The sequence below is a fragment of the Haliotis rufescens genome, unplaced genomic scaffold (genome assembly GCF_023055435.1).
Source record: "Haliotis rufescens isolate VD_foot unplaced genomic scaffold, xgHalRufe1.0.p SCAF_40, whole genome shotgun sequence".
In the NCBI taxonomy this organism is placed as follows: domain Eukaryota; kingdom Metazoa; phylum Mollusca; class Gastropoda; order Lepetellida; family Haliotidae; genus Haliotis; species Haliotis rufescens.
Genome location: NW_025964113.1, coordinates 3163516 through 3185101, shown reverse-complemented (window position 1 = coordinate 3185101; position 21586 = coordinate 3163516). Strand labels below are relative to the sequence as shown.

Below are 21586 nucleotides of genomic sequence, written 5' to 3'. Positions count from 1 at the left end.
CATTTTCAAAGCTCTCTCTGGTCGCAAATCAAAAGGTGAACATTACGACCCTTAATTGTGTGAAAGTTCTCAGGCACTGCTCACATTGATGTGAGCTTAAATGGAGTTTAACATCACGTTCAAGATTGCACTCATATTGTGTGTCTGCTTGTACTAGTCTGGACTACTGCCGGTTTATAGTACTAGCCCACTGAGATACCATGCCGCAGTTTAACATGAATACCCCACACAGTATACTGACTCCGAGCCGACCAGTCCTTGCTTTATCCCCTTAATGCCAAGCGCCAAGCAGGGTTACAACCAATACCATCTTTTAACGTCATTTGGTTTGACATGCCCAGGGATCAAACCATCAACCATCTGCTCTCCAGGCAGACGCTCTATCCACTACGCCAAAGAATCGGTCACATCAATGAGTGAACTGGGCTTAAATGCCATGTAACAGTGTGTTAGCTACATCATGACATCTCTGTTTCATGAGAGAGGAAAGCCCAAAGTGGAGCAGGTGCTAGACATTTACCACTGTGGTGAAAGTGAAACCCAAGAGTAGGATTATAGTACAGAAAAACCAAGGATGATAACTTGGGATCTGAGCCCATTATGAGCAGATCCTAACATGACAAAGGGACGTTACTCTGCACTAATCAGCAAACACCTCAGACCTTTATTACTGATACCTAATAAGCACACCTTTTCATAATGAAAATAAGAAAACTTGGAAAAATAAGTTATAATCCACATCATATATACATTGTCATATCTCTGTCAAATGTGAAAATCATGCATCTGTAGATAAACTGCACAAGTCCCTGAAAATAACATCATTTTTATGTCAAAGCAAGGGAAGTAACTCTTCTGGACTTGTCCATGATCCAACACCAGTGTCCGAAATAACTGCCTGCCCGTAAGCTGGTAACTTTTCTGTTGGGCTGCGTGAAATTTTCCTCTACCTGCCCGACTGTCTGGCAGATAATTTTAAGCCAACTTACATATTCAGTTTCATCATAACTCCTCGTAGATTCTCAAGTAATTGTTAGCATTATTTTAACTGAATCAACACATGATTTGTCTCTTACTTTTCGCAATGTTTCAATATTTATAATGTCTGCATGCAGGCAGGCAACATTTATTGGTCACCTGACCGATTGTCGTGTTGGGTTTTAAAATTATTTCAAACACTGTTCAACACAGACAGGCATCAATCCGAGAATGGGAACACAAGCATCAGGGTAAACAAGTCCTGGGCCGCCTGTGTATCATCTATCTCTTCAGACACATCCCCAACAATAACAACAAGAACAACAACATATAACCATGTATCTTCTACATGCAATAAGTTGTGATGTACAGATTCACTGAGAAATACAAGTCTTTCATCAATCAATAACTGATAACATGAAATTGTGAAGGAAATAGAGAATAAAGTGTATTTGAGACTGGCGCAAACAGATGATGAGCAAATGGGCTATTACACCATAGCCAGCAATATTCATCCCTATCACAGTGGCCGGTAAGTGATCAGAAAACACAGTGGATGACACTAATGACAGTGTGATAGTCATGCTATGCCAACACACATCCAGGATGAGAGCTGGTCTTCTCTGAAGGCCATTGTTGCCATGCTGCCATATGATTCCTCTCTGCGTCCATCTTCCCGAGGCAAAGGAGTTAACTGACTGTAAGAGTCCAGTTTCCACCCTTGCCGAACTAGGTTGGAATTTTCGATCGTAGAGCCACTAGTGGCAATAAATAAATTATGTCCCTTCTATGTCCTTCCTACTGACCAATCAGAACATCCTACAAATTTAGACTTCCGAAATGAGATGGTAAGAAAGAAGCAGATTTGTCATTGAAAGCTGACATCTTCTTGGGTCAAGAACCCATGCATTCTTCATTTAGATTTGGTAGTCAAAAGATCGCTCAGGGTTCACCTAATGCAAACTCCAATGGAGGGGTTGTCTGATCTTCACGCAGAAAGGTATCAAATCGGAGAAGGAGATCGGATTTTAAGGAGATAGACATGGCCTCATTCCTATGTGTGTTGTCACACATTCTCACTGCATCATTTCTAACAGCACCATATATGCATCCCTTACACTAAATGCACCCCACACAATAAATGCACCCCATATACTAAATGCAGCAGTTTCAGCAACAAAAACAACAATTCTGACCAAGTTTCAGAGTTTTAGTGTTTCAATGACTTCATTGGCCATATTTCAATGGGAACAATTAAAACAATCTTGAACAATGAACACCACTGTTCATTCCACAGCAATCTTCCAATCTTCATGTGTAAACCTCATAGCAAAATACAGCTGATGTGCAGAGAACTGTCGACTCAGTGGCATGCCCTGCATAGGCGTCGCTGAAAAACCAGCAGCGCCCCCTTGTGGCGCTTCAGCTTTCCAATCAAATGTCACCTCTTTGTCATTGGCCTCTACACTTACTCGCACTTTCCCGTTGGGTAGAGGCTCTGTCTTAATGGTGAGCACAGATCCTTTGACTATTGGGGACAACTTCGTCTTCATCTCCTGACCATCAACATACACTTTACCTACAAAATACAAGGGCATACAGAGAGATCCTTGAGGGACACATTCATCAACACACTTTACCTACAAAATACAAGGACATACAGAGAGATCCTTGTGGGACACATTCATCAACACACTTTACCTACAAAATACAAGGACATACAGAGAGATCCTTGAGGGACACATTCATCAACACACTTTACCTACAAAATACAAGGGCATACAGAGAGATCCTTGAGGGACACATTCATCAACACACTTTACCTACAAAATACAAGGGCATACAGAGAGATCCTTGTGGGACACATTCATCAACACACTTTACCTACAAAATACAAGGGCATACAGAGAGATCCTTGAGGGACACATTCATCAACACACTTTACCTACAAAATACAAGGACATACAGAGAGATCCTTGTGGGACACATTCATCAACACACTTTACCTACAAAATACAAGGACATACAGAGAGATCCTTGAGGGACACATTCATCAACACACTTTACCTACAAAATACAAGGGCATACAGAGAGATCCTTGAGGGACACATTCATCAACACACTTTACCTACAAAATACAAGGGCATACAGAGAGATCCTTGAGGGACACATTCATCAACACACTTTACCTACAAAATACAAGGGCATACAGAGAGATCCTTGAGGGACACATTCATCAACACACTTTACCTACAAAATACAAGGGCAGAGAGTAAAAGAGTTCCTAGTGGAACACATTCCTCAATAAACTTTACTACAAAATACAAGGACATATAATTATAATTCAATTCCTGTTAATCTGACATGGTTGGTTGCATATGATTATGTCGGATTAATGAGTATGTCAGATGAACGAAACTAAGCAGTATCAACGTTCATGATCAAAAAACGATACAAACACGTAATAAAAAAATGAAAAATGAAATATTCATATTGTTATGTTACATTGTTAGTGGAATATATTTTCTAAACATGCAACCCCTGAAGCTTAAAACAAAACAACTGTTTCGGACTGTATGACTGATTCAAAATACTTTAAAAAGCATAGTCTGGAATGGAAGTAGGATTAACAAGACTGATTAATGAGTGATTTGGGTAATTCGTTGCCAATTACATGTGTCGGAGTTGGAGTGCTAGACTGTCGGAGTAAAGGGGTTAAATAGCACTGATTTAATCGGTTCCCATCTTTAGTGTCAGCTAAAGCCGATTGTCGGATTAACGAGACTTGACTGTAATGTACTTCAGCAAGTCTCACATCCAAATCAGAGTTTCAACAGTTCATTTAGTATAACAGGCCTTTGCCTTTACAATATATTTTTTATGGCTGTGGTTCAAAGCCTTAAAAAGCAGAGTCAGGCAATCTGACTCACCTCCTGTATCTACACAAACAGCACCCAAACGTCTAAGTGTATCTGCGTCATCATCCATCCATGATACTCCAACTCCATCATCAAATGATTTTTCTCCTGAATCCAAAATCCGGAAAGAGATCTGTTCGCCGGATGATATGCTTGGAACGCCTGAGTAGAGAACAGATGTCAAGGATCCGGTGATGCGTGTCGCTGTCTTGTCCTCATTACTAGTGCTGTAAGCCTTACTTTCACAGTTCCATTCTGGGGAAGAAACAGGAGTTCACATCAGACCTCTATTCGTCAAGTAATTGCAAAAACAGAAGCAGCCCTTCACTGCCATTTCTAGAAGCAACAGACATCATTACATGTCATGCATTTCAAATGTGATACCATTACTTTCAGTTTGGTGAAAGACATGCCTCCTTCAACCATACCCATAACCCAGATAGAGGCGCCTTACCTAGGAACCTAAAGAATTTCTTATATAATTACTTCATCTCCAATGACATCATTCATTCAATGAAACCACACACCCAATGCAGTAATACTTCTGAACCAGTCCCATTGCTCTAGCTACATTACAAAGAAAGTTATACCCACTTCCAGGTGAATAATATCACTTCTGTTTTGAACAGGAATGTGAATGGCCTTGAAAGTGAATTTGACCTTCAATATCAGTTGCAAGTATTTGAAAACATTCCCAAGGACTTTCCTCATTGATGGTAGGTGGCTTTCTATTAATATCATGAGATTATCATGGCTTCCCATAATGCATAAAATTTCTTGAAGACATCTCCAGAAAAAGGCAATTTAGTGTCAATGGCAAACAAACTTTACAATGAATCTTCACTGTGACCTTGAACCTTCACCATGACCTTGACCTCATCTGATGGTCACTTATGATCTTCTCAAGTTAATTGATCTTCAGTAAATACTTTTTGAGATTTGTATTAAACAAACGTTTCATCAGGGCTATGATCTTGACCCCTGACATGACTGATCAATGTGTCAAAAAGATGTGGTTGTTAGATTACCTAATATGATATGACTAAGGTGTCCAACACAGCATGGTTTCAAACAGCATATCAATCTCATTAAAATCAGACCTTAGTTCTTGCTACCGCTAAACAAAGACCTGAAGACATCCCATTAGGGGTCACGTCAGAACAACCTTTCATCCGACCAATGAGAGAATCGCTTACCAGATCATGAAAGTAACAGTCGGAATGTGATTTCTAATCATACAACCTCGAAAACTTTAACACGGGGTATTCCGAACGATAGTTACAGGTTTAACGACTGAATCCATACAATCTGGACCATCTATTAGCCATTCCAGAATTTTCTTTCGTTTAGGTTTCAAATTTGTAATTGAGAATTTGTCAAAATATGTTTCGAAGCGTATTCGCCAATTTGAAATTAGTGCCGTAAAGCACGAGAAAGCTGCCTTCTGATTGGTCATTCTATTGGTCGGTCAAAGTTCTCGCAAGGTCGGTCTGACCTGACTCTTAATGGGATGTCTTGTTTAGCGGTAGCGAGAATTAAGGTCTGATTTTTAATGAGATTGAACAGCAAATGTTAGGCAGAGTCTATAGTCAAAGCCAGACAAAGAGTGCCTGCATACTTTTTAAGGAAGAAATATCTTACCCAAACCTTTAAATGAAGTGTGTGTTTGAAACTGCTCTTTTAAATACAGAATCTCATACTTTATGCTGAATATAAGCCAATAAATTATTTCTTTCAAAACAACAGACATGCAAGCAAACTCACAACATTTTTCCATAGCTGGCAAAGAAAAATCACCCGTAAGTTAAAAATAATTAATATTTGCATATAGTAAACAAATAATTATTTAAATGATATACCTGTAAATGACCAGGCACTAATTTCACAATATTTGTTTGAGAAAAACAAGCCTAAGAGAATCAAGCGCTCACAAAGAAGAAATAGGAAGGTTGAGATACACCAAGCTATCATGTGCACAAGGGGCATGCCAGGTTTACATACGGTAATGAGGTACTGTGGTGACACCCGTGGTGGGCAGGCTCCAGGCACTCCAGGCAGACTTGGGGTCTCCTCGACCACATATTCGGAATGAATAGATTTTATTGGTGGAGAGATGCTTCACGATGGTTTGTGTGTCGCTGCCTGTGTAACTTGTATGCCAGAGAGCATTGGCATCATCGTTATACTTTATATTGCCATACGCATGTTGGAGGCAGAATTCAGTAATATCAACATCATCATCAACCTGAGAAAATAAGATGTTAATTAATTCTCGGAAAACATTTTTGGGGTAAAATTATCATCTATACTTATACTGATTCATACTAATTGCTTATATCATCTCATTCCGAAAAGGTAGTGGATACTCCTGTGCTGTATTCCCAAGAACCGCGAAAAACATCTCACCACAACGCACCTCTCAGACGTGCCGCCACACCGGAGGCATGTGCCAAAGCCTCTCCTCGTTTGTGATATCCTTTGTCCATAATTCTCTTAAAACCTGAACTGGACCTCTTACCTTCCTACCATACAGTTAATCAAATCGAACAAATCTCAAACTTTCCTGAGGGACCTCACGAATAACAATGCTGGTACGTAACGATCCCAATCTTTGGGTTGCTCTGCACTCAACCGCTTCAGCATGGTCTTCAAGGTGCCATTAAACCTTTCAACTAGTCCATTGCACATTGGATGATATGGAGTTGTGGTAAGCTATTTGAGAGATAATAACCTGCTTACCTCTTTAATAACAGCAGACGTGAACTGTGGACCAATATCTGACAGCATCTCCTTTGGAACACCAACCCTGCTCTCAAACAATGCTTCAGTAACATACTTACTCTGTTTCTAGTGGAAGAGCCACTGCCTCAGGGTACCTTGTACCTTAATCTACCAGTGAGGATGTATCTGTTACCCCTATCAGTTACCAGATTCAAAGGGCCATTCAAGTCTACAGCTATTCTTTCAAATGGTGTAGCGATCAAGAGCATCTCTTCCGACCTTGCACTTCACGATTGTCCACTGACACGTCACATGATAAACAATGACACCTCACATACCCCTGAACTCCTGGCCAACAGAACTGAGAAGTAACACTATCTAGTGTTCTCATTACTCCCATATGACCAGCCATCAATGACTCATGACACACTTTCATGACCTCTAACCTCCAAAGGTACTAAAGCCTGAATAACGGGAACACTGGTATGAACTTCCTTGCCAATATACTTGCGATACAGCATACCCTCATCTGCAAAATTTTAAGCTGTTTGTTTTTCTGTCCCTTCTTCTATCAGCTTCCTGGCCTTTTCTAAGCTACTGTCATTCCTCTGCTTCTCCATAAACTCTGACCTGGTAAGTGATGTACCAACAAATTTCAAAGTTTTCATAGGCCTCACTCCTTCTACTCTTTCCCATCTCCTTTCGCTTGACCTTACGACCAAAACATGTATGCTGGACGAGGCAATAGCAAATGAATCAGGATAAGTATAAATGATATTTTTACCCTAAAAAATACATATTTTACCTTATCCTGATTCATACTAACTGCTTGAATCACATGATTGGTGGTGATCTTCTTACTTCTTGGACATCAAGCTGTAGTGGGCACCACCTCCGTACTTGTGAGAGGAGGAGAAAATCAAGAGACTTCGCAGACTTTGACGTCTGGAATTCGTCCTTTGTAAATAAATATGTCAGGCTCTGACTGGAAACAGTGATAAATCTTCCATATCTTCGGAACCAAACATAGATGATAAAGGTGGAATATGAAACTATCTGTCTGGTTGACCTGGCAGTTGATTCTTGGCAATAAAATCCCAAGGGAGACCCAGATGGGCTGATGCGTTGTCGCCATTGTCAAATCTAGTGCAGCAGAAATCTATGCCATGGATATATGACATTCTGGCTGCCGTAGGTAACACCACTGCAACTTCTTTATTGATAGGGGAATCCCAAGGATGGCATAGGAAAGGCTTTGGGTAGAGGTGTGACCAGTTAGAGTTAGAGACCAACCCTTGACGACGTAACAGTGTAAGTCCGGCTGAAGCAGAACTGATTTGGTCGGAAATGGATTCCTGAAACTTATGCTGGTTGACCATAGCTGACAGTAGCATACGCTTGCTGTCGGACTGTGGGGTCTTGAGGTTAGAGAGCTTTGCTTCATTAAAAGAACGAGACATGGTCAATCCCAGGAAAGCTCGTCTAACTGTTGTGTCAAGTTGTGCGAGCTTCTTGTCCTCGACTCTGTAGGTCCAAAAATACATTATAGTCTTTGTCTAAATCCGGAGCCTGTAAGAATGGTGTCATGCTGTGTAAGGGTAACTTCTTAGGGTTGATGTGAGGGGTTGGTAAGCCCTGAGTCCTAGTAGCTTTGATGAAGGATGTGTTAATATTCTTTATGGCTTATAAGGTACAATTAATTGGTGGCAGAGGAGACTCGAAGTTCTCGCCAGAGAGTATCAGTAGAAGTATCAGTAGAAGGTAGATCCTTGGACTGAGAGGAGATGGGAAGACCATCTGCAATCCATGTCAGCAACTCCTAGTCGGTGTAGATAGAAGGTATTTCCTCATGACGTGAGGATGTATCAGCAACTCCTGGTCGGTGTAGATAGAAGGTATTTCCTCATGACGTGAGGATGTATCAGCAACCCCTGGTCGGTGTAGATAGAAGGTATTTCCTCATGACGTGAGGATGTATCAGCAACTCCTGGTCGGTGTAGATAGAAGGTATTTCCTCATGACGTGAGGATGTATCAGCAACTCCTGGTAGGTGTAGATAGAAGGTATTTCCTCATGACGTGAGGATGTATCAGCAACTCCTGGTCGGTGTAGATAGAAGGTATTTCCTCATGACGTGAGGATGTATCAGCAACTCCTGGTAGGTGTAGATAGAAGGTATTTCCTCATGACGTGAGGATGTATCAGCAACTCCTGGTCGGTGTAGATAGAAGGTATTTCCTCATGACGTGAGGATGTATCAGCAACCCCTGGTCGGTGTAGATAGAAGGTATTTCCTCATGACGTGAGGATGTATCAGCAACTCCTGGTCGGTGTAGATAGAAGGTATTTCCTCATGACGTGAGGATGTATCAGCAACTCCTGGTAGGTGTAGATAGAAGGTATTTCCTCATGACGTGAGGATGTATCAGCAACTCCTGGTCGGTGTAGATAGAAGGTATTTCCTCATGACGTGAGGATGTATCAGCAACTCCTGGTAGGTGTAGATAGAAGGTATTTCCTCATGACGTGAGGATGTATCAGCAACCCCTGGTCGGTGTAGATAGAAGGTATTTCCTCATGACGTGAGGATGTATCAGCAACTCCTGGTTGGTGTAGATAGAAGGTATTTCCTCATGACGTGAGGATGTATCAGCAACTCCTGGTCGGTGTAGATAGAAGGTATTTCCTCATGACGTGAGGATGTATCAGCAACTCCTGGTAGGTGTAGATAGAAGGTATTTCCTCATGACGTGAGGATGTATCAGCAACTCCTGGTCGGTGTAGATAGAAGGTATTTCCTCATGACGTGAGGATGTATCAGCAACTCCTGGTAGGTGTAGATAGAAGGTATTTCCTCATGACGTGAGGATGTATCAGCAACTCCTGGTAGGTGTAGATAGAAGGTATTTCCTCATGACGTGAGGATGTATCAGCAACTCCTGGTAGGTGTAGATAGAAGGTATTTCCTCATGACGTGAGGATGTATCAGCAACTCCTGGTAGGTGTAGATAGAAGGTATTTCCTCATGACGTGAGGATGTATCAGCAACCCCTGGTCGGTGTAGATAGAAGGTATTTCCTCATGACGTGAGGATGTATCAGCAAAGGAAGGCTTAAACACATCCTCTTCCTGCAAAGCGCCATAGCCGAACCGTGAGAAGTGTGAGACACAGGGTCAAAGAAGGGAGTAGATGTGGAAGACTGTGTAGGTGGTTTGTTGAGTCCATGTTGATGCTGCATAGCAAGGATCACTTGCTGAGTAACATTAGCTACGAAGTCATTGGATGAAGAAGGTAGGGTGATAAAAGGCAGGTTGTGTGAACGTAGGAGGCTACTCGAACAACTGCGCCTGTGTAAATTAAAAGCTGTGGGTTATGTGAACAGCAGGGGTTGGGAGAAGGTCTGAGGCTGTGCAAAGGCCTGCATCTGCGCAAACATCTGGGGCTACATAAAGGCCTGGTCCTGTGTGCAGGTTTGCATGTGTGAAACCTGTGAAAGGTTCACTAGAGATGGGAGCTGAGTGGAGGTCAGCAGCTGCATGCAGGAAGCATGCTTCTGCGACTTAGACGTCAACTTCGTGACTGCATTGTAGACGTCTTCGTAGAACCCTCAATGACCTCTTCTTGTTCTTCTTCCTAGTCGCCTGATATTAGTTCCTCGTCTCCTGATATTAGGGATGCAGCAAAGAACTTCCCTGTTGTCTGCGAGGTAGGATTTTCATCTATGACCGCAAAGGATTTATCGTCATCTGAAGAAGAAATTGTTACCATACTTTTCTTCTTTTTAGGTATGATAATACTACACACTGAGAAAGATGACTGGGCATAATCAATGGTCCAACCTTTTCCTCTGTACTACATACAAGTAGGCTGCTAGTCTTCTTCCCCCAGGGATGTGCAGAATCTCTATGAATCTCTCTAGTGCATAGCTGAGGGACGCGTGTTGAACAGATAGGGTGTGGATCACAATGAGATTATGTGAACACAGACATTTAGCCCAGTTGACACGAAACTGAGAGAGTGACAGGTGTATAGGCTTGGTCACTTGCCTCCGGTGAGGCTACTGCGGCTGAGGGGTGTGTTCAGGTGAGATGTTTGTCTCTGTTCTTGGCAACACAGAGCAGGAGTTTCCACTACATTTTTTGGAATGAGATGATATAAGCAACTAGTATGAGTCAGAAAAGGTAGAATAGAAGCTACTTCCAATTTAAGCAACAAAAGTACAGCAGATAATAAGATCATGATTTAAAAAAAATTGATTTTGTTCCACAAAGTGGTCTTAGTGTTAAGATTCATGTCCATGATAAGTAGAGCTCATATGAAATGGGGTATAAAATCGTCTTCAAGATTATTTCTGCTTGGAATAGTCGGACTAATGCCAGTTTTATAGTGCTAGCTTACTGAGATACCATGCCACAGTTTAACATGGATACCCCATCCAGACTGACTCTGAGATGCCAGTCCTTGTTTTAACCCCTAAATGCAGAGAGCCATCTTTCACCATAATTTTCAGTGAGGCGACCGGGGATCAAACCACCCACCTTCTGTTCTCTCGGCAGATGCTCTATCCACTAGACAATGGTCATATATGTTAAGAGGATAGGTGTTTACTGTGGGCTTTGATATGATTGTGTTCTGATATGTTGGCTGTACATTATACTCCCAATGAACATCTCATTAATCAATCACTAACATCTATAATCACATTTTTCCTTTTCAAAAAAGTGCATTAACGGAACACATCACACTCACCTCACTCCAATGTACAATCAGTCCTCCTGGCCGTTCTATCAAATCTGTGATCTGAACTGGCGCTGATGCTGCTACTTTGCCCTCCCTCCGAACCATATTACATATCTTTTCCTTCAAAGGCCCCCTCAGTTCTACTGTAATATCAGGGACTGCTGATCGACATGGAATTTCCGGCAGGCTGAAACAAAGGCAAAGCTTAAGAAAGGTACAGCTTTGGTTTATTGCTCTTGTCAGTTGCCTCTTATGACTAAAGTGGCACATGGGGTTGTTCCAGAATCCCACATGGTTTGTACTTAGCAAATGGACCCTTAAAGATCTGGGTTAGAATAGGTCTTCAGCAACCCATGCTTGTCATAAGAGACTACTAATAGGATTGGGTGGTCAGGCTCACTGATTTGGCTGATGCATGTCATCATATCCGATCTGCGTGGATGATATTCATGATGTCAATCACTGGACTGTTTGGTCCAGACTCGTTTATTTACAGACCGTCGTCATAGCTGTAATATTGGTGAGTGTGGCGTTAAACAACAAAAAAACAAAAAATCTTAGTAAAAGAAGAAGTACCTGGAAAGTCCTTTTGTGTGTGGGTTGTCCTTGAACTTGATAATGCCCGCTAAGTTACTCTCAGGGTCATTTTTCAGGAGAAGTGAACCTGCATGTAGACAAGAATCACATGATTGTATCTCATTACAATCATCCTATAACTGAATTTCTGTACAGACATATCTAAAACCATTGAGTCATTCATATTTTGCATATGATGAAAGTAAACACATCAGTGGTTGACACAGTAACAGCTGGAGGAACAACCTTTCCAACCAGGTTACATGTTGTATCCACCCAATCAACATTTTAGTCAGCTGTTGAGCATGAGAACGGGGCATCAATTCTATCCTAGAGTCTTGAAGCACAAAACATTGGAATGCACATAAATTCACAATATACATAAGCTTGGGTGAAATTCACACTACACATAGGCTTTGGTGAAATTCACAATACGAATAAGCTTGGGTGAAATTCACAATACACATAAGCTTGGGTGAAATTCACAATATGCATAAGCTTGGATGAACATAAACTATGGTGAAATTTACAATACACATAAGCACGGGTGAAATTCACAATACACATAAGCTTGGGGGAACATAAACTGGTGAAATTCACATACACATAAGCATGATAAGCATGGGCGAAATTCACAATACACATAAGCTTGGGTGAACATAAACTCTGGTGAAATTCACAATACACATAAGCACGGGTGAAATTCACAATACACATAAGCTTGGGTGAAATTCACAATACACATAAGCTTGGGTGAAATTCACAATACACATAAGCTTGGGTGAAATTCACAATGCAAATAAACATTAGTTAAATTTGCAATTCAAGTACACTTGGGTGTAATTTACAATGCACATTAAAGTTGGTGAAATTCACAAAGCACATAAGCTATTGTTACATTGTTAAATGCATACTGGTCACTTACTATTAATAACCAACTATGGATAGCTGTATGACCCTACCTTCCTCCATGACACTTGCTGCATTGTCAATACCCTGCTGGATCATCTCCTCACACTGTCCTAGTGGAGTCATCGCAGTCTCCTCAATACTGTCTATCTCCTGTGTCAGAGTTGACAGCCGGGCTTCCAAGGCTTCATTCAACACTGTCTTCAGCTCATCAAAATGAGCTTTTAATTTATTCCTGGAATTATCTGCACTTTGTTGAACCTTGAAACGAATCAAGAAAATACTTTCATGAAATATGGTTTGAGTGTGTTTAGTGGCAAATCAAACAGTTCTTTAGTGAGAATGAGCGGGCTGGGCTTAATGTCACACTGATCAGTATTTCAGTTGCATCTAGGCTGTCAGCTTTGTGTGGTTGGAAAGCCTGAAGTGATGCAGATCTTAGATTGTTTACCACTTTGGTGACATGAGGATGGGTTGGTGCTGACAAACCGAAAAAATTAATCAGGGCAAATCTGGGATTTGAACCCCTGATCATAGGTTCTGATGCCCCTCAAACAGTTCATATATGAAGACATTTGTTCCAGGTAAAAACATAGAAATTTGTGACTGGTAACTGTAAACTTTGCTAAAAATTGAAAAATGAGCCCTTGAAGCACCCCTAAAATACTCTGTTGCACCAAAACATCTTGTGAGTTATTACTTAGGCCAGTGTAATGAAGTTGAGTCCCTAGCAACTATATATAGCAATAATATAGCAACAAGAAAGTTAATCAGACAAAGGAAATAAGTTCTAAACCTGGCCATTATATTACAGAGATCATCAATAAAAACAATACTGAAGAAAGCTATTGGATTAATTTAATAAATTAAGTATCCAGTCTCAGCTGTAGAAATTTCCAAAGAATTAGCCTGAAAAATAAGTGGGTAATCTCCCCTAAAACTACCCTATTTTTAGAAGGGCGGAAATAGGAAACAAATTTGTAGGTAACCTCGCTGATGACATGTTCTGAGAGTGGGGAACAGGTACATATACTACTAACCTGATGTTTGAGCTCTCCAAGGCTGGCAAGCAGCTCTGACAACTGGTAGCGGTGCTGGTGTGCGGAGTCTAGGATCTCCACAACACTGTGAAGCAGCTCGCCACTCATCTTGTTGGTGGTACTCCTGTAGGCAATGATCAGGGATTTATCTTGGATTCCAAACTACGCGCCCATGGCAGATAATTGGGGAAAAATCAACATTTTGCTCAAAATTGGGATTTTCTTCAAGTTTATATTTTCCTAAATTCCTGTCATTAACTGATTTGGGGCCCAATATTGGCCTCTAAGCAGGTCTAGAGGAAACCCTGATGATGCATACAGACATGCTTGTTGGGTGGGATAAATGCTATTTCCTATATTTTATTCATTGATAGTCCTTCAGATATTATTAAAAAGATATTACTTGTGGAACTTCATTTCAAAATTAATTAATAGGCTTCTACTTGAGTGACTTATTTCATATACACCGAGCTTGGTTTCCTGCCGCTTTAAACCCCCAACCTTACTATAAATAGCCTGCAAGGTGGCAGTGCTTCAGTTTCGAACAGTGACTGATACCGTAAACGCAACTGAGTGTCGAGAACCTTTTTGATAACCGTACATAAACAAGATCACCGAAGACTGTCAAACTTCGTATCAACTTCATTAATAACCTTAATTTTCTGTAGTTTTATCATATTAAAATCAAATCGAAGGTGTTTACATGTCATGTCGCGTCACCCGTCATATTGACCTGTCAGATCACTCGTACATGCTCCGCCCACTCAGAGTGCGGTAGTTTTTACCGCAAATGTCCCGCTTTGACAAACTTCATTATAACATGGTAAAACTACATGTCACTAATTTCCACATTTCTTTCTGACTATTGAGTATGCATGCATTCCTTCTGACATTTATATGTTTGAATTATGACAAAGCTTCAGTCAACTTCAGTGTATGCATAACCAGACCGTTCTATATGTGTATCCTAATACTTTTTGCCAGTGGTCCATTAAAACATTACCCAAGCAGACACTTTGTCCCAAACTCTTGAGACCTACAGCGGGTACCCTGGTAGACTCAGGTAATAGGGAGTACCTGGATAGTACATTTGGACTCGTCCAAGCCCTAGAAGGGACACAGCTAGATGCAGCACCTTACACAGCTGAGACAACATACACAGACCTACTCCATTAGAGACTACTTCTTGTTCTGTTTGTTTGTTGATTATCGCTGCACTCAGCAATATTCCAGCTATATGACGGCGGTCGGTAAGTAATTGAGTCTGAAGAAAACAATCCAGTGATTGACATCATGAGCATCGAATATGCAATTGGGATACGATGACATGCATCAACCAAGTCAGCGTGCCTGACCACCCGATCCTGTTAGTCGCCTCTTAAGACAAGCATGGGTTGTGGGAGACCTTTTATAACCCCGGTCTTTGAGGGTCCAAAAACAGCTAGAGACACTGCATAGGTGTTCTGTCAAGCTGAAATAACATATGAACAACTGATATTTGTAGTTACAAATATACTGAATTGTAACCAATTTGTCTAAATCTTTGGCAAGGGGTCCATACCACAAAGTCCCACCTCAAGCAAATACATTTAAGTTCTATCATGTATAGTTCAATGTCCAATATCTATGCCCATGATAAAGATGAATTCATTAATAGCAATCTTCAATAATTTCAAATGTCCAAGCTGAGAAAGAGTTTCCAAGAAAAACAATGTGGCATAACAGGCTCATGGTTATGACAACTGAGATCGTTGCAAGTACATATTCTCTGTGAGTAAAGCTTAGAATGCTATTTTCTGACACACCTTTCTGCCATTGACAAGGGAGATAACTCAAAATAACATGTTGCGTTCGTGTACAATACAACCGGCACAGTTCGAGCACATGCGCGTTTCTTACGATACGAATCGATTGAAAAAATATTGTAAAGTATTGTGTATTAAACATGCAAACAAGGTTCTTTATCTAAGGAATGCATAATGTGTCACAGTAGATATCCGTAGCGAATATCACAAACTTTTTTGCAGTTTTTAACATTTTCATCTTTTCGAACTATTTGGTATTAATTTCGCTGTCAATATAATTGACACTGTTACTGGTGGTAATGTTTGCAAATTTGAACAGCAGTATGAAATATTACCGGTGTCTTCCACAACCGTCAGAACAGCCGTGGGCTGGTTTTCAGTGCATAGGGCCCGAATGCACTTTCCTCAAGGAAGCGGCCATTGATTGAGATGCTATACCCCTAAAAGCTACTTTTTCATTAATCTTCTTTCTTGCAAAATTAATCACTTACACATTTTGTTCGAGTTACATATACTATTTGTGTAGTATAACTCATAACCTTATAAGTGTACAATTATATTCGATTCCCACAAATGAAAATAAATGACAGATTCGAAGGATCATCTAAAAGCCATATACTATCCAATCCATATAAGAAAATGACACATTTAAAGGATATACTTGAAAATATATACACAAAAAATAACCTCTATAAAATGGGAAGTGGGTCCAAACTGTTCTGTTTTATTAACGTAGTGATGGAGCTACAAAATCCTCTCTGCATGCCCTGTCAAATCTGACATGGCTTACATAAAATAGCCTTCAGAGCACCTCTAACGTGTTAGTGTTAAGTGAAATTACTTTGTTAGTTTAAAATATCTTACACCCCGACACACCCAAACCTAGCTTTTCTTCTTGCATTTCACAATTAATGAAATATTCTCAAATAAAATGATCATAGCTTTCATTCTTAAGGTAATTAACTTGTTTAGTTGTTCAGTCAATATGAACACATCTAACATACTGCTCTATTACTCTTAATAATCGTATGAAGATATTTCCAGGTAATGTAATTTTCTCTAGTTCCATGTGATTATGGCTGACACCATTTATGTCAATACATAAAAAATAATATTCATTGAAATACGGGAAAGATGATTAGATTTAATACAAATATATAACTATAATCTTTCCTTAAAAATGAGCGTGTGTTTTAACTCTTTAGATTATGGGGGAAAGAAATGTAAATGAATCCCTCGGCTAGACCAGCAGAAGTCTTGTTGCGATAAATACTACGCCATTAGGGAAGTAGTATCGCTCTTTTCGTGCTTGTATCCAGTGCACTATTCAATGTTGTTGCACAGAAGGCAACCTACTGCTGGCGACAAAGGGTAACCAACGAGTAAGCGCGCTGATCGCGATCGTGAGATACACGTACCTTTGGTAAGCTCACTTGTACCCTTGTCATATTTTCTTATAGACTGGCAGTTAAGAATACTTGTTTATTTGATGTTCTGTGTCAATAGCCACAAATCCTGACACGATACTGTCATTGTCAAATGGTCGATCTACATGAGACCACTCTGACTGTCTCCTTAGTGTTTATAGAACACGATGACAGGTGTTCAGTTATCTATTTCACTTCGACTTTGTTGATGCGTGACATTATCATTAAAAAGAAACTTTGATCCATTGCTGATTTGACGTTTAAAATATCCTATTGTGGTCGTTGCTGAAATTAATACAATAATTAAGTGTCCGTATCACAGTGTAACTCAAGGTGATTTTAACTGACCAAGCGAAATTGCTAAGGACCAATTATGTTTCTTAAGCCCCAGTCAACTAGGATCAACAGTTATGTAACAATTTGTTATAAGTAACAGCAGACCTAATGAATGCAGTATGGTCAATTAAGTGTCCCTAGTGTATGCATCAATAAGCATTGTGTTCATTTCACGGTTCAGTGATCAGCCTGGCTACTTCCAAAGATGCATGGTTGTCATTGAATAGGCCATTGAAATCCATGATTGGCTTTGTTGACAAAGGTCTATATTTCTTTTGTTACAGGCTGTCTAGGCTATTTCAGTGCCCATGTTTACTTCCTCACAGTAGAGCATGTGGCCCAGTGCAGTCTTGAAGTTGGCCACGTGCCAGGTCAAAAGGGGTCATGCTAGTGGAGCCAGTGGAGTCTTGTCCCCCTGAATCCATATGTCCCCTCCCCCACCTGTTTCCTGACATCATCGTGGATCATAGCCGAGGAAATCTAGACCTGATCGAGTAGAAGGTGCAGGTTTCAATGGCAAGTGGTGTTCAAGTTGTAGGCCCAGGAAATCTATCTGGACATAAGGTACCCCCTTCGTCTAACCTAACAGTATCTTCATGGTTACATTTCACTCAGAATAGACAGTCCTTGCCAAATTACCCAGATATAGTTGATAATGAGACCTACTTTCAACCTGTCAACTCAGATAGTGTTAATGATCTGACCCCCAGCCAAAACTCCACCAGTGAGTTTAACCCTGAAGCAGGTTTCAGCGGCTCAGGGCACAGTCCCTCCCACCATGTTGGCGAGGACAGACGGGTGGTATCACAGCTTGAATCCAGCCCACCAGACATGAGCGGGGCACCTCAACTACCACTGTACCCCTCCCTGCCACAGGACCCCGCCCTCCCGGTGTCCCCTAACAGTGGCACAAGGCAGGTTCAGATACCAACATACAGGCAGATTCAAACCAGGGACATTAGTGTTGGAGTGTCAGCCAGGATCGACCCTCAACGGGCAGATACCCTGCCTGATCTGCTACACTCTCATGTTGCGTCTCCTGTGACGCCGTCACGGCCAAATCAACATCGCCAAACACGGAATGGAGATAGACGCAATCGGCCGCCAGATCATCGAACGAGAAATCAAGGGAGACATAGGACCCATGAAACCGGCACGCGAACGACGCGTCATGGCCGTAGAAATCGCACACGATCCTCCAGTTCAATACATTCGGATGAAGGAGCATGTAAAGAACCATGTGTCAAATGTTTTGTGAAATTGACATCATTCCGATGGGTTCTGGTGGTGTTGTCTCTGTTGGGAGTTTGTTGTGTGGTGACAGGGATAGTACTTGCAGCACTGCATGCAGCAGGAAACAGCTTCCTCTTTCTTGCGATTATGTTCATAGGTAAGTACATTAATGATAAATCTGATTGTGTTTTTTTTAACCTATTAACTGAAATATTGGAGTGAAAAACATACCCAACAATGTCAGTCCTTACAGTGCAAGGGAAAAATTCATATCATAACCCCTACCTATAATAACAACCCCTTGCATGTATTAATCATGTTATTGGCACATATATTATTGAGTAATTGCGTATTGTCATCCATTACAGTACACTTTCCACTCAAACATTGAATAAGACTTTGAGTTTTATTTGGCATTTTATTACATGAGCATTTATTTTAAAACAAGGGTCCAACGGCCTTGAAAAGGCTTTGAATTTGGCAGTCCAGCCCTCAAAAGGTGTATGTTACATTATTCCTTGATAATCTTGTTATTCACTAAAGTTACATGAAAGGCTTTTTTAGAAACCACTGTTATCTACTGTTTAGTAAATTTATTACAACTGATTGTTTTTCTAATGAGTGAGGGACGGTGGGGTAGCCTAGTGGTTAAAGCATTCGCTCGTCAATTCAAAGATCCGGGTTTGATTCCCCTCATGGGTACAATGCGTGGAGCCCATTTCTGATGTCCCCTGCCGTGATATTGCTGTAATATTGCTAAAAGAGGCATAAAACCGTACTCGATCACTCACTCACGTGAGTGATGATGTCATGTAGCAAATATTAAGTCTGCAACACGATCGATAAATAATTCTGAACAAGTGGTGTGGAACTTGAATATTCGATTGGTGTATAATTGAGATGAACAAGACTTAGAAGAGCTAAACTGACAATGAAATAAAGTATGAATTTCCTTATTAACCTGTTTGAAATTGCACTTACCAGTAGGTATTATGTTTTTACCTTCAAAGTATGATCATGGCCTTTTGAAAAAAACGTTTTTGTGTCACAATATCAGTACGAACCATGTGGCATAATTGTCTAGAAGCTGTGTACCATAGATGTTTTTGACTTGGTATTTGTTTAGATGATTGTGTTACATCTTGAATTACATGGGATGGTCTGAAGCTGGCTGCTCTGGAACTCAATTAGTATTAGTCCCACGCATTTGTATGTATACGAAATGAAAGTGAGGGTTATTGCAGAACACTTTTTTACATGTTTGCTGATGTATTCAGAACCAAAGGTTCATACCAGTTTCCAATGGGTGAGCTCAGTACCCTCATTTCATTTTGTTTTTACCAGATTTAGATGGACAGAGGAAGAACTTATTCGAATAGAGGTCGCTTGTTGAAGTTTCAAAACAATGTTTATTTTCAAAGTAGACACAATTTATGGATAACATCTTCTTATATTACTGTAAAATTGTTATCCATAAATTGTGTCTACTTTGTCACCGTCAACTTCTAAGTAATGCTTATTAAACAATTCAATGTTTATTATATCAAAAGTTGTTTGATAATTTTTAATGACATGATTATGATTATCTGCACTCACATCAACTACTGTATTTGACATAATAAGCGCCCCGCTCTGATAAGCGCACATGGCGAAATTTGCTAATAAAATGGCTAGTGAACAATCCCAATTAGCACCCTTCTGATTGATCAATGTACACAAGACTTATTTATTTGTGTATAATACACACTTGTGTGTTATATGCACCCTTAATTGTGGGCAATTAAATTCTGGAAAAATATATCTGTCTCGTATAATATGCACAGACTTTTCTTCTGTATCATTTTAGGCTGTCAGCATAAACCACGAAATTTATGATCTTTCACCAAAATTATATTCTAATAAGAGCCCCCTATTTCTAATTTTGAGAGCGCCCTGGGCACTTATTACGTCGAATACAGTGTTTGGAATATTGGGCGTTGTTCTCATGGTGAATGAATGACCTGTAAATACATACTGAACTGCCAGAAGTAACATCAAGGAAATCTGTTTTATGATGGGTGTTTGAAAATGCATGTCTTGATTTATTGCATTTACATTTAATTAAGGTGTCCCTGTTGACATTTAATGTTTGTCTTGCAAAAAGCAAGTCAGCCCTACCTGTTTGTGTAAAATGGAGATCCATGTCTTCAGCTTTGTCATTAATCCATGGAACAGTTGAATAACTAGTACACAAGGTATAGACATGAAATGTTTGTTCGAATATTGTTAGGGCAGTCTGCCAGTGTCGACCAGCAAGAAAAGCCAGTATTCATTTCAATAACGTGACAGTATTTCTGAGGCCCTGTAAACTTTAGACGAACCTGTCTGACAACATGTATATTCTATACCTACTTCAGAGTTTACAGTCATAGTGAATCTAATGGTGAAGCTTGAACTTACAAGATGTCTGCAACCTATAGTTTTTGTCTCTTTACTAAGCTTTGCTAGTATATCATGCTTGATGTCCGACAGCAATTTACTGTTAGGGTTGTGGTTAGCTCAGTGGTTGGTGCGTTTGTTTCTTGTGGACAAGTTCTGTGTTTGAGTCACATGTTAAGATGTGAAGTTCATTCTTGGCGCCTCCTACATATATTTTGTATCAAACACATAAATTTGAAAAAAGCAAACTTACTAGTCATTTGAAATTAATTTTTAAGGAACAAGACTGTGTCCAATTGGCAGTCCAAACAAGTTGATTCAGTTATTTAAAATCCCTTTTTTATTATATGTTTATCAGTCTAGAATTTAAGGAGTATACTATTTAGCATGTATACACAAAGGTGTGTTTGTAGTTTCACACATAGCACTCTGTTGAGACCTTGGCTGGAAATGGGCAAACAAGTATGCAGCATAGATTTCCTTT

At 40.3% G+C, this 21586-nt stretch overlaps 2 protein-coding genes across 3 annotated transcripts in view; one reads left to right on the top strand and one right to left on the bottom strand.

Moving 5' to 3' along the window:
* Nucleotides 1-1795: 1795 nt before the first annotated feature.
* LOC124138752 (cytokine receptor-like factor 3) lies at nt 1796-20956 on the bottom strand. 2 transcript variants are annotated; one of them, XM_046505611.2, is made up of 8 exons: nt 20842-20956; nt 13884-14007; nt 12897-13104; nt 11935-12022; nt 11368-11545; nt 5898-6141; nt 3909-4151; nt 1796-2557 (listed from the first exon to the last, which is right to left on the bottom strand). In XM_046505611.2, exons 2-8 carry the CDS (start codon nt 13989-13991, stop codon nt 2265-2267), a joined length of 1362 nt encoding a protein of 453 aa, XP_046361567.2. In that variant the 5' UTR covers nt 13992-14007; nt 20842-20956; the 3' UTR covers nt 1796-2264. The 2 variants fall into 2 exon arrangements, with proteins under 2 accessions (XP_046361567.2, XP_046361558.2); XM_046505602.2 differs by lacking the exon at nt 20842-20956 and adding an exon at nt 16024-16118.
* LOC124138741 overlaps nt 17013-21586 on the top strand; it is a 62843-nt gene continuing 58269 nt past the window's right edge. Inside the window, exons 1-2 of the mRNA XM_046505591.2 lie at nt 17013-17111; nt 17736-18841. Coding sequence (XP_046361547.1) covers nt 17965-18841 — 877 coding nt within the window. The 5' untranslated portion in view covers nt 17013-17111; nt 17736-17964. The remainder of the gene's footprint in view (nt 17112-17735; nt 18842-21586) is intronic.

Excerpts from the sequence above, each read along its gene's own strand:
- LOC124138752 (XM_046505611.2), bottom strand. The coding sequence starts at position 13,991 with ATGAGTGGCGAGCTGCTTCACAGTGTTGTGGAGATCCTAGACTCCGCA. Across the intron at positions 12,023-12,896 it reads AGCAAGTGTCATGGAGGAAG|GTTCACTTCTCCTGAAAAAT; the intron begins GTAGGGTCATAC and ends GTCTACATGCAG. Across the intron at positions 4,152-5,897 it reads CACCACAGTACCTCATTACC|AATGGAACTGTGAAAGTAAG; the intron begins GTATGTAAACCT and ends TTTCTTCCCCAG.